Raw genomic sequence first — 15,955 nt, forward strand, 5'->3', positions numbered from 1 at the left:
CTCATTGGCAGGCTGGAGGACCAGTGGTGGTGACTCATTGGCAGGCTGGAGGACCAGTGGTGGCGACTCATTGACTGGCTGGAGGACCAGTGGTGGCGACTCATTGACTGGCTGGAGGACCAGTGGTGGCGACTCATTGGCAGGCTGGAGGACCAGTGGTGGCGACTCATTGGCAGGCTGGAGGACCAGTGGTGGCGACTCATTGGCAGGCTGGAGGACCAGTGGTGGCGACTCATTGGCAGGCTGGAGGACCAGTGGTGGCGACTCATTGGCAGGCTGGAGGACCAGTGGTGGTGACTCATTGGCAGGCTGGAGGACCAGTGGTGGCGACTCATTGACTGGCTGGAGGACCGGTGGTGGCGACTCATTGACTGGCTGGAGGACCAGTGGTGGCGACTCATTGGCAGGCTGGAGGACCAGTGGTGGCGACTCATTGGCAGGCGGGGGCCTTGGCCCAGCCAAGGGCCTGATTACAAGCGAAGGCAGCCAAAGGTGTTATCACCACAGATAAATAGCGATACCACTGGTGCGGTATTTATCGGGTCTGATAACACCTAGTACAAGCTCATGGGGAATAACATGCAGATTTGGGTTTTTTACCGCACCAGAATCTGCATCATACAGTAAATATCATGTTTTTCCCTGTTAAAGTTGGCAGGTTTGACCTGTTGAAATGTAATGAAGGCTGAGTTATTTAACGCCTCCGATAATTATTGTTCAAATGCACGTTTATAGTCGCGCTGCCTTACCTCACTACATTATTCGTCCTAGAAAAAGACTGACAACATCTGGGCACGTACACAAATGCTCTGATTTCCAAAGTGTTGCTATTCACTACATTGTGGTCTAACCGTTGCTGTTATTTTATACCAAAATGCACCCATCCCCGTATCAAGACCTCATATGAATAGATTTTTCAGTTTTCATTCATTTTATTTAACTCCAAAGGAAATAAATGGCTGTTAATTAGAATTCCTCTGAATTTTACTCTCGCTTGTATGCTGTACGGCACCCATGCAGCATGGCAAGGTGTAAAATATCTTCACTTCTTGTTCAATGAGGGGTTAAGGGTCAAGGTACCCTCAAGTTAAAAAACAGAAAGCATGTGAAATTAAACACTCTGCAGAAGAAAAACAGCATTTTGTCTCTTTCAGTTAGGGGTGCAAAGATTTAATATCTGAAATAAGGAAACCCGCGAGTGGCACCAGTTACGCAACGGGGAGCGAGCCTGAGACCGCTTGCAAGCCAGGCTGGCTTTAGGGCTGGTGGCGCCCAGTGCGACAATCTTTTTTAGCATCCCCCCCCCCATGACCTCCTCCTCAGATTCTCTCACTAGCACTCTGCATAAGGGCCCCTCATCTCTCTACTAATCCACTCAGCTATAAACTTTAAATACAGATCTTTTCTTTGCAGCAGGCATATTAACCCTCTGTGCATTTTTATGGCCAGTCAAAACTGCCACTAGAAAAAACTCAGATCCCTAGCTCTCTTTAGCAGGAACATTAATCACAGGAGTCATATTCACATTTTTATTGCTGCCTGAAATCTGGAAACACAAGGAACTCTGCATCAGCTGCTTTTAAATCGTAAGTTATTGCTACACACAGTGCCCCCACCTGAGGTCAGCGCCCTCCCCCCCAGGTCAGCACAGAGTGCGGCCGCACCGGTTGCACTGCCCTAAAGCCGACCCTGCTTGCAAGAAAACGAACTATGGCCTTGAGACATGGCCCGAGGTAATAGAATGGAAAGGAAAGAGCGGATACATAATATACAAAAAAAGGAGACATGATGGATGGGAGGTAAAATTAAGTAATGCTACACACACAGCTCTGCCAGCACCAACGCATCTGGGGTTAGACTAACACATGCGCTGGTGTCTGCATTACTGCTTAAAAATGCATGAGTTATACATATATAGCTTCCTGACATGCTTTGGAGATCATGTGGTTCTCCAAAAATAGCCTTGTACGCAGCAGGTAATCTGAACTGCTGCTCTGCATGTTAAGGAATTTAGCCTGCCGACGCGGGCCAGGAGGACTCGTTGTTATGGTAGCCCGACAGTGGGATACATTGTTTTGCTACTTCAATTGTTTAATGCAGTCAGTGCAGAGATTTTGTGTGTAACCAGAGAGAAACAGAACTGAGTCCTGCTTGGTGCACTGGGAAATAGGGACTTCTGTACTATAGTGCTACAAGGTCACAGCCTGCATTAAAAGCAGTAAATATACACCTTGTTTAAAATTGTACTAGACACAATATAAGACAGGCTGCCACAAACTGTGCAGGCATTTAGTGGTCAATAAAAAGCAAGAGTTAAACTTCAGTTTCAGGGGATTTACAGTATTTTCAATAACATTTAAGCACTTCTCGTTGCTCAAAAGGGTGTAATTTCTGATATTTTTCACATTCTATGCACTTCATTGCTTGTTTTTTTTAAGACACTACACTCGTTGATGTTTTCAAGATGTTTATTTCTTGAACACAGCACCCCCCACACTTTCGGCAACCCAGCTCAGCTCCAACTCCCAACTGCCGCTGCCTGAACCTCCCCACGCAAAGGCGGCCAACATTCTATGCATGCGCAGCTCACTCATACTAAGAAGGAGCACTAGCATCCTGGCTAAGCCCACAACACTTTTACTCGTGAGACAGTGCCACTGTAAGAGGCAGATTTACTAAAATACAGAAATATGGCACTCCCCCCCCCCCTTTCCTAGCGCCGGAGCTGAAATCAGCTGTGGTGCACGACACACACACCTTTGCACCATAGTGCAACCGTGTCTGCATGAGTCTAGTATAGGCTTTGTACTGGCAGGATAGCCTTCCAGTACATAATACTGCACTCAGACTAACTTTAAACCTTTTCCCACTTTGTATGTGTGCAGCATATGTGCAGCGGACATCAGGAGAAATTACAGTATTTCTCATTCAAAATGCCTATTTTTAATGGCCACTACTTTCTGACGCTAAACCCTGTCTACTTTCTTAAGTTAACCCCTTCAGCGCGGCGCGGATTACCGCGCCGTGCTGAAGGTTCGTTGCGCGGGCGGGGCCGTGACGGAGCAGTTCCGTCATGCGCACAGCGCGACCGACGCGCATGACGGAACCGCTCCGTCACACGCATCGAAGGGGTTAATAGGGTTTCTCATGAGAAACCATGGGTCGTTGCATGGGAACGCCCATGCTCCACCCATGCTACGCCCCCCTGGCGCAAAGTAATGCAAAGTAGCACTCTGCGCTGCTTTACGCTACTTTCAAGTGTTTTCCAACGCTAAACAAGTTTAAAGCTGTAAATTAGTTTTTAAAAAATTGCTTCATTTTTTGTGATGTAAACACAGCGTTAAATCTTAGCATAAGTGTCTCACATTTGCAGTTGAAATTCACTCCTAAGCAAACTGAAACCATGAAAATGTCACGCACGAGCAACGTGGTACATTGGCAGGTATGCGCAGTGTTGTTTGTACACGGGCTGTCATCTCTCCTCACGGTGATCTGCATTCGTACCCCCCCTGGGAATATTAATGCAATGAACTTGTCTGTTGGGGTTCTAAGCCACATATGCAGAAGCCTCATTGTAACTTGTTCTACTGATGCATCCCCATGGCTATTTCTTTTTAAACATTTGCTAATGTTTGCCTAATGAACTGTACTGCCAATCCTTTCAATAACATATCTTTAAAAACGAGGAACCTGTTGGCAGTACCTTTGCTGCTCCTGCAGACTCTGCAGATACCCAGACCCGTCTCCAGACACCACAGCACTCATCACTACTGAGGGGTTGTTTCCACAGGGCAGGAGCCTGTGTCTCTTCGATGGCACCTTTCTATAAACAGAAATCCTTGTTGAATTTTTATAAATGAGGTGATGCAATAATTCAATACTATCCTAATTAGAGGATACATTATAAATCATTAGAGCAATCGTGGGGCATATTAACAAGGGTTTATCTCCACTTTTTTGGCTTTAAAAGCCAAAGAAGCGGAGATAAAAATATCGCCCTATCAACAACAGGGTGCTAACATGCAAAATCGCATGTTAGCACCCTTTTTCACTACGCTTCCCTTTGCATCTCTAATGAGATGCAAAGTGGGCGTTCCAGAGCAAAATAACAGGAGAAATGTCGCTAAGCGACATTTCTCCTATTATCAAGCTTCACGCTAACCCTGTTAGAGACAAAAAAAAGCAGCGCTAACCACGGTTAACGCTGCTTTTTTACGTCTGCTAATTTTCAGACTTAGCCATGTAATCCAATGGGAGGTGGATTACATGGCTAAGTCCACCATGGGCTATCAACAAGGAAATCCCAATCCTTGTAGTTTTATCGCTGCATTACCAGCGATAACCTCCCAAAATGCCGCTATCGCTGGATTTTTTATCGCCTAGGCGGTTAGCGTTGTTAATAACGCGATAACCAGGCGATATTATCCAGCGATAGCGGGCATAACATTTTTTAACCCTAAGCGCCCTTAGCGTTAATTTTCCCTGTTCCTTGTTAATATGCCCCCATATTGGTAACTGTAAAACAATTAGCAAGTTATCATGTAGTTTGCAAGCCGAAGATAGACACAAAGGTATGGGAAAGAAAGACAAAGATAGAAAAAAAATGCAGCACACTAAGACCGTTTGCAAATATTTCAAAGACTAGGAGGAAGCCTCGAAACAGGGGATGGAATGGTGAGGACCAAAGTTGTGGAAGGGAGAACATGTGTGTTGAAAGACACCTTGAGACAGGTGAGTCAGAGTCAGAGATACTAACCACAGACTTGGATTGTTGGGTCAACGCGATGTAACAGGATTAACCCCTTGCATGCCCGCCCCTTTCCCCGCCCAGTGCCGCGCCTTTCATTAGCGGGCGGAGTTCATGACGAGCTGGACTCGTCATGGGCACAGCGCCACCGCAGCCCATGACGAGTCCAGCTCGTCATGGGCATTGAAGGGGTTAAAGGGCCTCTGGGTGCTCTGAAGAAAAACAGAGTAAGAGCAGAGCAACAGGCGTATGAGCCGAAACTGCTCAAAAGTCTGCTAGACCCAAAGCAGATCTAGAGAATACGCATTTCGAGGATGAAACATTTTATTAAAGAGGGTGTGTAGAAGTGTGTGCTGTAAACAAGAATTCAATCTGTGTGATGTGTAATTTCCTTAACCCCTTGTGTGCCCCGCCCTTTCCCCGCCCTGTGCCGGGCGTTGAATTAGCGGGCGGCTTCATGACGAGATAGTCTCGTCATGGGCACAGCGCAACCGCGGCCCATGACGAGACTATCTCGTCATGGGCACTCAAGGGGTTAAAGACGCTTCTTTGAGTACATATTTTCCTTCCAACCTACCAAGCCAACCATTGCATGTGGACCGCTGCCTCTCCAGACTTTTTTCTGCCCATAAATGCCCTCATGGTGTCAATCTTGTTGTTTTTACAGGTAAAGGAAGCAGTCAATTACTCACTAGTCACAGGATATCGCCACATTGACTGCGCTGCAGTTTACGGCAATGAGGCAGAGATTGGGGAAGCGTTCCAAGAAAGTGTGGGTCCGGAAAAGGTAAGAACCGCGTCCAAGGGAACGATGGGCCAGTGGTTTCCTATAGGGTCATGGAGGCTAGCCACCTCTTGGTGATGGGCAACCACGGCTTTTCCAATGCAATATCATAATTAAGAAAACAAATGAGAATTGAGTCAATATCCAAGCTCTGCGGCTTTTTGAAGGGTGGGCAAGAATTTATTGGAGCTGAGGGTTTGTGCTCTCCTCCTGACACCTCCTCCCCAGAGTTGTGGTTCAGGGATGGGACAGCTGGATATTGGTAGAGGACTGTGGTGTATCACCTTTTGTGGAGGTATTCCTAGTTTATTGCCTTAATATTGCCATGAGCCCTGCACTTCCTGGCAAATTGTTGGGGGGGGAGTTTAACATTCTACATGTATACTCTGACTGGAGTTTGATGGCCTCTTGGCACTGGTTTACCCTTAATCAATTTGCATTACAGCCTTTTTGTCTTCAATGTCTTCTCTCTGTTCTTTTCTTGCTCTCTCATCACCCCCCCCCCTTTCCTATGTTACTGTAGTGTGGGGTGAAGAAGGAATGCTCTGAAGTCTCCGTAAATATATTTCAGCAAGAAGATTTATTTCTAAGCCATAAAGTAAGGGAGCCCACGGCAGAGATGCTGGCAGAGATAGGCACCAACAGCAACTGTCGTGGAGGGACAGAACACATAGGAGAATGGAATGCAATAAAGATTCTCTAAAAGGAATACATGAATTTAAAGGGACAAGAGTAACAAGAATGACATACTACATACCTCCCCCCATTAACACAAATTAATATAGCACACAATCTTGAAATTTGATGGGCAATTTACAATTACGTTGGATGTGTACAACTTCCTCATTGGAAGAAGTCTGAGAAGGCAAAACATCCTGTTGTAGATTACTTGTTAGCTTTTCTCTACTGCACAGCTCTGTTGGGGTTTGGAATGTTGTATGACATCATGGAATGCTTGGGTGTCTTGCCAGAGGAGTTTGGCAGTTGGTGTACTCAGGCTGAGCTGAATGGAGCTTGCTCCTGGTGGGGCTAATCTTGTACTATCTTACTTCCTCCTGTTACCCTGACCACCTGTGATGGAACTAGGTTACCATTAAAGAAGTATCCTACATGAACCAGTGGACTCCCGTACTTCTTTATAACATTTTGGCGACGATCTTGAGGACTGACGTGTGCTCTAAGCAGTAAGGACTTCTAGCAACTAAGGAACCTAAAGGAGAGGTACTAAGGACTTTAAGGACTTTCAACACGTCAATTGAAACCCAAAAGTAACGCCCCGGTCAGCCCCACCAGTGTCCTGTACCACCTGGACAGCCTGCAGCCTGGGCGTTTGTATTCACTTCACTCTGGAACCTGCTGTCATCAGTGAACAGTCTCCCTCAACAAGCCTGCTGTGTTTTCTGCCCTTCCCACTAACGTCTTACCTCATCAGCTGAGAGCGGGGGTGTATTTTAGGGAAGAGAAGGACTTTGGTGATCACCTTCAAAGCGCTTCGATTTGAATCCAGCCCATCTATGCTGGACTGCCTTAAATGCTTGGACTGATCGTTTCTTGACAGGAAGTTGGTGTGCGAGGCGATGGTGTAACAAGCGCTTTACTCAGTGGAAGTAAGCTGATAAAATGAGCACGTCATACGAAGAACGCGACTCAAGCAACTCATTCACTTCTGCTTACCGGGTGTGCTGTCTTGCCGTGGCAGTTATTTCGATTGGAGCTCTGCTGTCTTCGACCTCCAATCCTATTCTGGTGACATCATCGAACGTTCACTGGTAGTAGCAGAACTCCTTGCCACTCCGTAAGTTCTGCATTCGACTGTCCTACGTGTTTCTGTGTCGTCAGACGTGTGGGCGTTACTAACGCATTCACGCCTACTACGTCTTCTGCGGCCATTTTGACGTTGCCATGGCTACATTCCTCTAACAGCGCGTTACTCTATGATCGTAACAACGATCTCATGACTTCATTCTGTCGCGTCTTGCTTGTGGATCCCGGTGTTCGTTGAAAGCACATATAAAGCAATTCTGTGTTCGTTCCGCTGGTTTTTCCTGGCGATTGCAGCTACAGTTGGGTCTGCTTAGTGACTTGCGGTGGTGAATGTCCTGTACAGCAAGGGGTTGACGAAGCACATCGAGTCAACATGGAATGGAACTCTTGGCTCTGTATGGAACTGTCTATCTGTCGAGGTGTCGGGTGAGAGATCGCTCACCAGAGTATATGGTTTTTCCATTTATTGGAATACTTGTCACATTAATGCATGTCAAATTTTAGTCAGTGTTTTTACAGTCTTGTTTTTTTTTGGGGGTATATAACAGTTGTTTGGCGCTCTCTGTACATGTGCTGTGTGTACCCATTTTTGGGGAGGTCTTGGGGGCGTTGTACTCAGTCATGAGCAGTTTGAGCGAGCAGTCCGTGCTCAAATTCAGGTGTTGTTTTTGATGATGTATGCTCTGCGATGTACCCTGGTACAAGGGTATTGTACCTGGCAATGGGGAGGTCAGTTGGTATGCTGTTGTACCAAACGTAGGGGAGGTGGTAGTTTTTCTTTAACTGGGTGTCTACCTTGTGGTGCAGTTCCCAGGGTGATTGTGGTGTACCCTACCTAAGGGATATTGTGTGTTCTGAAGTGTTTGTTTTGTGGTGTTCCTGTCTCTGTGTCTCTGTGGGCAGGTCGTGGGGGTAATCTATGCCTCTAATTTTGTTTTCGGTGTTCCTGGGTTAGTACCCTGCGTACCCTTCTAGGTGTAAACTAGTTAGGGGATGTGGTTTAGGTTGCGGTTGTAGGTAGTCAATGCCTTCTTAGAGTGTACCCATTCCTTGGGGGAGGTTGTGGGGGTAGGCAATGCCTCTATTTCTATTTTTGTTTTGTGTTTATCTCATTGTGTACCCATTATTTGGGGAGGTTTTGGGGGTAGGCAATGCCTCTATTTTAGTTTTCTAGTTTTCTTGGGTCTGTGTACTCTATCGTGTACCCTATTTAGGGGAGGTTGTTGGTTTTCAAGGGTTTGTACTCTGTGTTTTTGGCGTGCTTGACTAATTTCCAGCGCTATCAATGGGTCTTCTTTTCTAGTTGACATTGTGTTACAGTCGAAGTCCGCCTCCATGGGACTCGTGGCCAAGGGTCTCATGTTTGGAGGACTTTGAGTGTGCAGTTTTGTGTTTGATCTTTAGTGTCAGCATGCCTTCTAGCCCTATCCTTGTTGTTGTTTTGGAGATGTTGTTTTCTTTCAAGGGTTTGTTTTTACATCCACCTGGTTACAGGGTGTTTTCCCTGGGTGTACCCGCTTTTGGGGAGGTTGGGTGGGTGTTCGTCTTTCTTGTTGCATTGTGTTTTTCATCTGTGCTTTGCATTATTTTCCCTAAGGGAGGGGGATGGGGCGTGTAGTGATGTTGTTTGTGATCTTTATTATATGTCTGTTCATGCCAGTCGTTTTGTGTTACCTCGTGCTTTACTCCCAGGGATAGGTGCACTTTATTGCTGCACCTTCTTGTCTTAGGTTTATGAGGTATCTTACTTTACTTCTTTTGTTCCCTAAGGGAAGAGGATGTGTTGTAGATTACTTGTTAGCTTTTCTCTACTGCACAGCTCTGTTGGGGTTTGGAATGTTGTATGACATCATGGAATGCTTGGGTGTCTTGCCAGAGGAGTTTGGCAGTTGGTGTACTCAGGCTGAGCTGAATGGAGCTTGCTCCTGGTGGGGCTAATCTTGTACTATCTTACTTCCTCCTGTTACCCTGACCACCTGTGATGGAACTAGGTTACCATTAAAGAAGTATCCTACATGAACCAGTGGACTCCCGTACTTCTTTATAACACATCCCTTGGGGAAAATGGAGGAGAATTAAGAGTGGGTGTAGCAAAATTATTAAATTCAAAATTTGTAATGTCAAAACCAGGACCAAAAGTGAAATTATAATCATTTCCATCTTCTCTATTGGCATTTAGTTTGTTAAAAATTTGAACTTGAGATTTGGTAACCTTGACCACATTGTTCTTACTCCACCATCCTCTGTTTTCTAAAATAACAGATGGTTTAGTAACTATAATAACACGAACAGGCAAAGTATACCTGGATTGACCTTTACACACTTTATAAGGTTTCTTAATGAGAACCCAATCGTTAACTTTAAGATCAATATGGTGAAATTTAGATCCACCATCATAAAATCTCTTTTGTAGTAACTGTTTATTATCAACAGTATTTTTGGTAGTTTGAAGATCTGTTATCACATTTCTTTTCTTTTCCAAATCAGACCCTGCAGCTAAGTTGCTGAACCATTTAGGCATAAGTTTAGACTTAGCTTCTCTGCCTCTGAGGGCCTTTAACGGTGTAACATTAGTGGTAGAATGGGGTGTATTGAGATATGCCCGTATTGTACTTTGTAAGAAACCAGCAACATCAACATTAGATGCGAGAGCAGTTTGAACACCTTCTTTTATGAACCGGTTTTCTCTCTCAACAAGTCCATTTGAAGAAGGGCTGTACAAAGCAACTTGGTAGTGTTGTATTTCATAACCTTGTTAGAAGTTGGTAACTTGACTAGAGAGAAAAGGTTGGCCATTGTCAGTGACAACACAATTTGGAGCACCTTCAATTTTAAAAATATTTTGTAGAAAAGATGTGACTGTAGCAGAATTCGCTGCTTGCACAAAGGAATAGAAAAATCCATTTTGAATGGTAATCAATGGCAACAAAACAATATCTTTTGTCTGCTGGTAGTAAAGTGAATGGACCTGAAAAGTCCAAAGCGATTTTATCCCAAGGGAGATCAGGAAATGGCACAGGAAATAAGGGTTTTTTGTTAGTTTTCCAGTGTTTATCAGAAACAGCACAGGTGGGACAATTCTCTATAAAAAGGCTCACTTGTTTGTCTAAGCTTGGCCACCTATAAATACTTTTAAGTTTCTTACAGGTTGCAGAAATTCCTAAATGACCCTCATGAGCAATATTAATTATTTTATTTCTTAACGCAGTTGGAGGAACAAAAAGTCCATCCCTGACACAAACCCCATTTTCAAATGACAGTTCCTCACTGATTTGTGCAAAAGATTTCAACTCATTACTAAGACTTTTGGTATTGGGCCATTTAGTTTTGATGTAGATTTCTACATTTTTAAGAGTCTCATCTAGTGCCATAGCAGAAGCCCATTCATCTTGAGTGATGTTATTAGAACACATAGCCACAGCATCAATTAAACCAACAACATAGTCTTTGTGAAAACTGTCTTCGCCTTCACTACAATCCGGAAGTGGAATGCGAGACAGACAGTCTACACGTACATTTTTCCCTCCTTGAATGTATTTAATCATCAGGTTGTACGCTTGTAATTTTGAGAGTGGTCTTATAGTCTAGCAGACGATTTGCCTAAACCGTTACCTGAAAGTAGAGACACTAATGGTTTGTGGTCAGTGAATATTTCACAAGGAGCTCCCCAAATGTATGTTTTGAACTTCTGAACAGCCCAAACAATGGCAAGAGCCTCACGTTCAATAGTACTATAGTTGCATTCGGTGGGTGTTAAGGCACGGGATGCGAAGGCAATAGTACTCTCTTTACCATCCACCCACTGGCCAAACACTGCACCAAGACCTTTTTGGCTAGCATCCACTGACATGAAAGGACTGGCTTTTGGAACAAAAGGGTATAATGCAGGCGCATTTATGACTAAAAGTTTCACTTTTTCGAAAATCTCTTGAAGTGTGTCAGACCACACAAATTTGCACCCTTTTTTTAGTAGACATCTTAATGGTTGTATTAACTGAGCATCGCCAGAAACAAACCTGGCGTAATATTCACAAAGGCCAGGGAAAGAACGTAAAAGCGTCTTTATCATTCGGAGGGGGGGCATTGCGTATAGCTTCGGTGTTGCAAAATTTGGGTTTGATATCTTCACTGGATATTAGATGTCCAAGGTATTCAACTTCACGAACAAGTAATTTACATTTGTTGGCTTTTATGGTCATGCCCTTATTTTTCAAAATAGAGAATACTTTGTTGAGCATAAGTAAGTGCTCCTCTTTGGTTTCCGTGTGGATTGAGATGTCCTCTTGAAATGCCGGTACTTGAGTCAATTCACCGAAGAGATTATCCATGAGCTTTTGGAAAACGCTCGCAGCTGATGCAAGGCCAAAAGGTAATCTCAAGTATTTAAAGGCACCAAAGGGCGTCACAAAAGCAGTGAGTAGTTGGGATTTTGATGAGAGTTGGATTTGGTGATAGGCCGAATGTAAATCAATGGTGGAATAAAATTTAGATTGACCAATATTGGCTAACATTTCATGTATATGTGGTAAGGGGTGACAATCAACCAGGATGTTTTGATTGAGAGATCTTAGGTCAACACATAGCCTGAGATTGCCGGTCTTTTTTCCCCGCAAAACTACCAGAGAAATCCATTCAGAGGCATCCACAGGGGCAATGATACCTTCAGATTGCAGATTGGTTAAAAGAGTTTTTAGATCATTGTTGAATTTTAAGTCATGTTTCTTTAAATGTTAACATTACTTTATTAGTGGCATGCGTGTTGTTTTCATTCATGCTGTGTTCCAGGTTCCAGTGTAGAACTGTTTATGTAACTTTCCAGTAAGAGACTCCTATGTCTTGGAGTCTTTAGCTGGAAGGATGTTCTGCCGTGCTGTTAACCAATAAATTAATCCAAACCTTCAAACCATCTTTGAGTTTTAATAATCATCTCTGACACTGAGTGGAATAGGCCTAACTTTATGCACTATGGCTGGTTTCTTGATTCTATTGTATGCAATGGTTTTAGTTAACTCATGCAAATAAATAAATAAATGACAATTACAAAATACAGTGAGGTATAGATTGAATCCTCTGGCCCAGTGAGCACGGGGCCCGCGTATGGGCATGCCCGTCGCACGTAGGGACCACAAGCAACCCCGGAACATTCAAAACATTAAAGCAAGCAGGCGGATGCTAAATAGTCCAAGTGCCAAACCTCTGGAATACCACCACCTCACAACTCTATCCACTGCCTAACTAACTCCAGTGCAGGGAGTTCCTGAAACGGAGATTTCTATACAAGCCTTTGATTGGACAGTTACCTCTACAAGGAGAGCCTACATATGAGCATACAATAACCTCATTAAAAAAGAAAAATACGCACTTTCTTCGACTCACAACAGAGGTACGATGTCGTCTTGAATTATGAATGTCTACCGTTCAGTACTAAAAGTCCTTAGGAACTTTACACTTAAAGAGCCCCTTATGCTCTTTTTCAGCTGACACCACATCACGCTGCTATTACCCCCTTTTAAATATTGGATGACAACTTCCAAGAACAGAACTTCCAAAGTAAGTTTGCATAGTCGAATGTAAGTTTGGAATGTTTCTTGCAATCATTGATTGATGATACATCTACTCATCCACCTCTTTCCACTCAGGTTACACTTTGCGGCTGATATCTACAGTACTCCACTAGAGGTAATTCAATTTTTAATGAGGTTATTGTATGCTCATAGGAGATGATAGGGGTGCCCTTGTTTACTGAAAAAGGCTCTATTGTCTTTACTCTACAGGTCCTGATGAGAGCCCCTGGAAAGAAGGGGTCTCGAAACGCATAGACCTAGTGAAGAGACCACAAGAATTTTCAAAAAAACTTTTCTAAAAAAGAGAAACTAATATAGAGATCATTATGTTCAAAATCTCTCTGTGGTCCTAATAGAAAGAATTTTACGTTTATGTTCTAACCAGATATTCAGGACATGTGTGCTTATGAATGTATGGGTACAATGTATGTATGGCAATGAATGATTAGTCAGAATTGCATGATTGTTAATGAATGGTGTGGTAGAATTGTCTTAAAAACTACCATTAATTGTTTGTCTACTTTTTCAAAAATAGTTTGTTAATATGGACGGTTAAAAAAACCTCAAAATAAATAAACTTTTTGATTAATTCAGAAAATCATGATCTCTGACACTTCTTGTTTCATTTCAAGATGTGTCCTCATAAAAGAAGTTGAGTCTTGAGACTTGGTACAGTACTAGCCGTTTTCTTGTTACATTTGATTAGAGGCCCAGCTTTACTGTCTTTGGCCCACCTCCAGTGTTGGTTTTGGTGTAATTTGGGACATGTAAAAAATATGTGTGCCCAATCGCCTGCCCCTGCCAGATTACATCTAAAACATTTGTTCCGAAGTGCTGGAAACCGTTTGTGTATTCTGAGGGGGGTATGATATACCAAGGAAAGGAAAGGGGAGAGGAGTTGGCCTAACGGCTAGGGTGGTCAACCTCGAATCTGGGGACCTGGGTTCGAGTCTCGGCAAAGACGCTAAACATCCTGTGATTCTGGGCAAATCACTTGTAGTGAAGAGAGATCGCCAGGTTATAGATGATTCTTTTATTTCATATAAGCAAATATACAGCAAACAGGTGAGCGCCAGGATACACTTCCATTCAGTCCCCAGTACAACAGCAACTGCTGGAGAACCTGAATGCCACTAACCTAGTGACATTCCAAGCACGCTCACCCTCTACCTTAAAGGTAAACACATAACTGTTTGGCACACGCCACAAATATTAAAGTAGGGCATAACACATCCCCCCTCCTCGATAAACAACAGCAATAATACAAATAAACCAAAAACACAAAACAACTAACGAACAAACAAAGAAAAACATAACTAAAGGACAAAATTCTAAGACGAACCTCCATAACATAAAACCAAATAATACTACACAATGTATTCCTTGAGCCAACTAGGCAAAACTCTTTTTCTCTTGCCACCACCAGTACAATCCCGATTCGAGTTGACACTTTCCTGAGAAGGTTCCGTGACCGACTGATACACCACAGACCCTTCCCCCTCCATAACGGAAGAAGTATCTGCAGTACCCTTACTCGTAGACTCGCCCCCCCATACCATCCTGAACCACCACAAAATCATGCAAACCCTCCGTAGCTAATTGAGATTGCAAACTACTATTTTCGAAATAATCTGCAATCCACCCAAAATCTCCCCTTTGATCATGTACCTGATTTTTTCCATCCTGATTCTGATTACCAACAATAGCTATGTCTTTCAGATTCCGCACTCTCCCATCTTCCAGTCTAACAGAATTCCTTAAGACTTCCACTACTAACTTGGGTGCTTCAAATTGGCTTTCCCCTTTAACAACCTTGAACGGTTTCCTGACACGCACCCAATCCCCCACACTAATATTCACATCTTTTGCACCATGGATCCTGTCATAGTAATCTTTGGTCCTTGAATGTACTAACTCCAACTTTTCTTTCACATCAGTAGGAGACCAATGTTGCACTTCGCTTTGTACTAGCCAACTAGGATTGTACTTCCCCCTAGGCGTTCTACCCCTCATCATGACAAAAGGGGACAACCCTGTTTGAACTTGAGAAGTGACCCTATATGACCACACCGCCTTTTGTACCGGAATTCTCCAATCCAAGTTTTTGTTCCTTGATGCTTGTATAACACCTTTGATTACCCTATTAAACCGTTCCACCGTGCCATTCCCACTTGGATTGTATAATGCAGTGGTTCTGTGTTTTACCCCACATCTCTCAAAATATTCCGTAGCCATGTTGGATAGAAATTGTACCCCATTATCTGTAAGAAGACAAACAGGTAATCCCTCCATTACAAAGATATTATCCAAAAACTTTAGAACAGAATGAGTATCTGCTTTTTCCACAATTTCCACAATTGGCCATTTGGTAAAAAGATCAATAGCCACCAAACCATATTCCTTTAGTTCACCTACTGGTCCAAAGATGTCCACCGCTACTGTGTCCCAAGGAAGACTAGGAATCAATCCATCACTCATTGTAGGTCTTAAAGTTTTAAGTGATTTGTCCGCTGAGCAACAAACTGGACAACCCTTGACAAAACCCTCAATTTCTTTATCGATTCCAGGCCACCAAAACATCCCTTTCACAATCAATTTTGTTCTGACAATTCCAAAATGTCCCTTGTGACACAATTGTAATACTCTTTTGCGCAACACTCTTGGAGGAACAATTCTATCTCCTCTCAATAATAAATCTCTGTCTAGGGAAAGTTCCATCCATACCTCCCAAAAGGATTGCAAACTCCCCATGATATTTCCTTTCCTTGGGCACCCATTACAAACGTACTTCAACACTTTCTCCAATACCTCATCCTTTGACTGTTCTTCCAGCCATTCACTTTTACTAATAGCAGGTGCACCTGAATCATGTACGAAGGCTACACTACAATTCCCCCATGGATCATCAACGCATTCTTCTAACGGAGTGGGCAACCTGGATAAACAATCCGCCACCACATTATCCCTGCCCGGAACATAAACCATTTTGTAGATGAACTCCTTCATCCTCATTGATATTCTGGCTAATCTAGCGGAAGCAACAGCTGTACCCTCACTCGACAAAATGCGAACCAGAGGTCGGTGATCCGTACGAAC

General features: G+C 43.6%; 1 protein-coding gene across 2 annotated transcripts in view; it reads left to right on the top strand.

The window, feature by feature from the left end:
• The window catches only part of AKR1A1 (aldo-keto reductase family 1 member A1), a 1,289,949-nt gene that overhangs the window by 376,583 nt on the left and 897,411 nt on the right, over nucleotides 1-15,955 (top strand). For both annotated transcript variants that reach the window (XM_085602859.1, XM_085602858.1), the window contains one exon: nucleotides 5,415-5,534. In XM_085602859.1, the coding sequence (XP_085458985.1) occupies nucleotides 5,415-5,534 (120 nt within the window). The remainder of the gene's footprint in view (nucleotides 1-5,414; nucleotides 5,535-15,955) is intronic.

This window comes from Triturus cristatus, chromosome 4_2 (assembly GCF_964204655.1).
Source record: "Triturus cristatus chromosome 4_2, aTriCri1.1, whole genome shotgun sequence".
Classification (NCBI taxonomy): domain Eukaryota; kingdom Metazoa; phylum Chordata; class Amphibia; order Caudata; family Salamandridae; genus Triturus; species Triturus cristatus.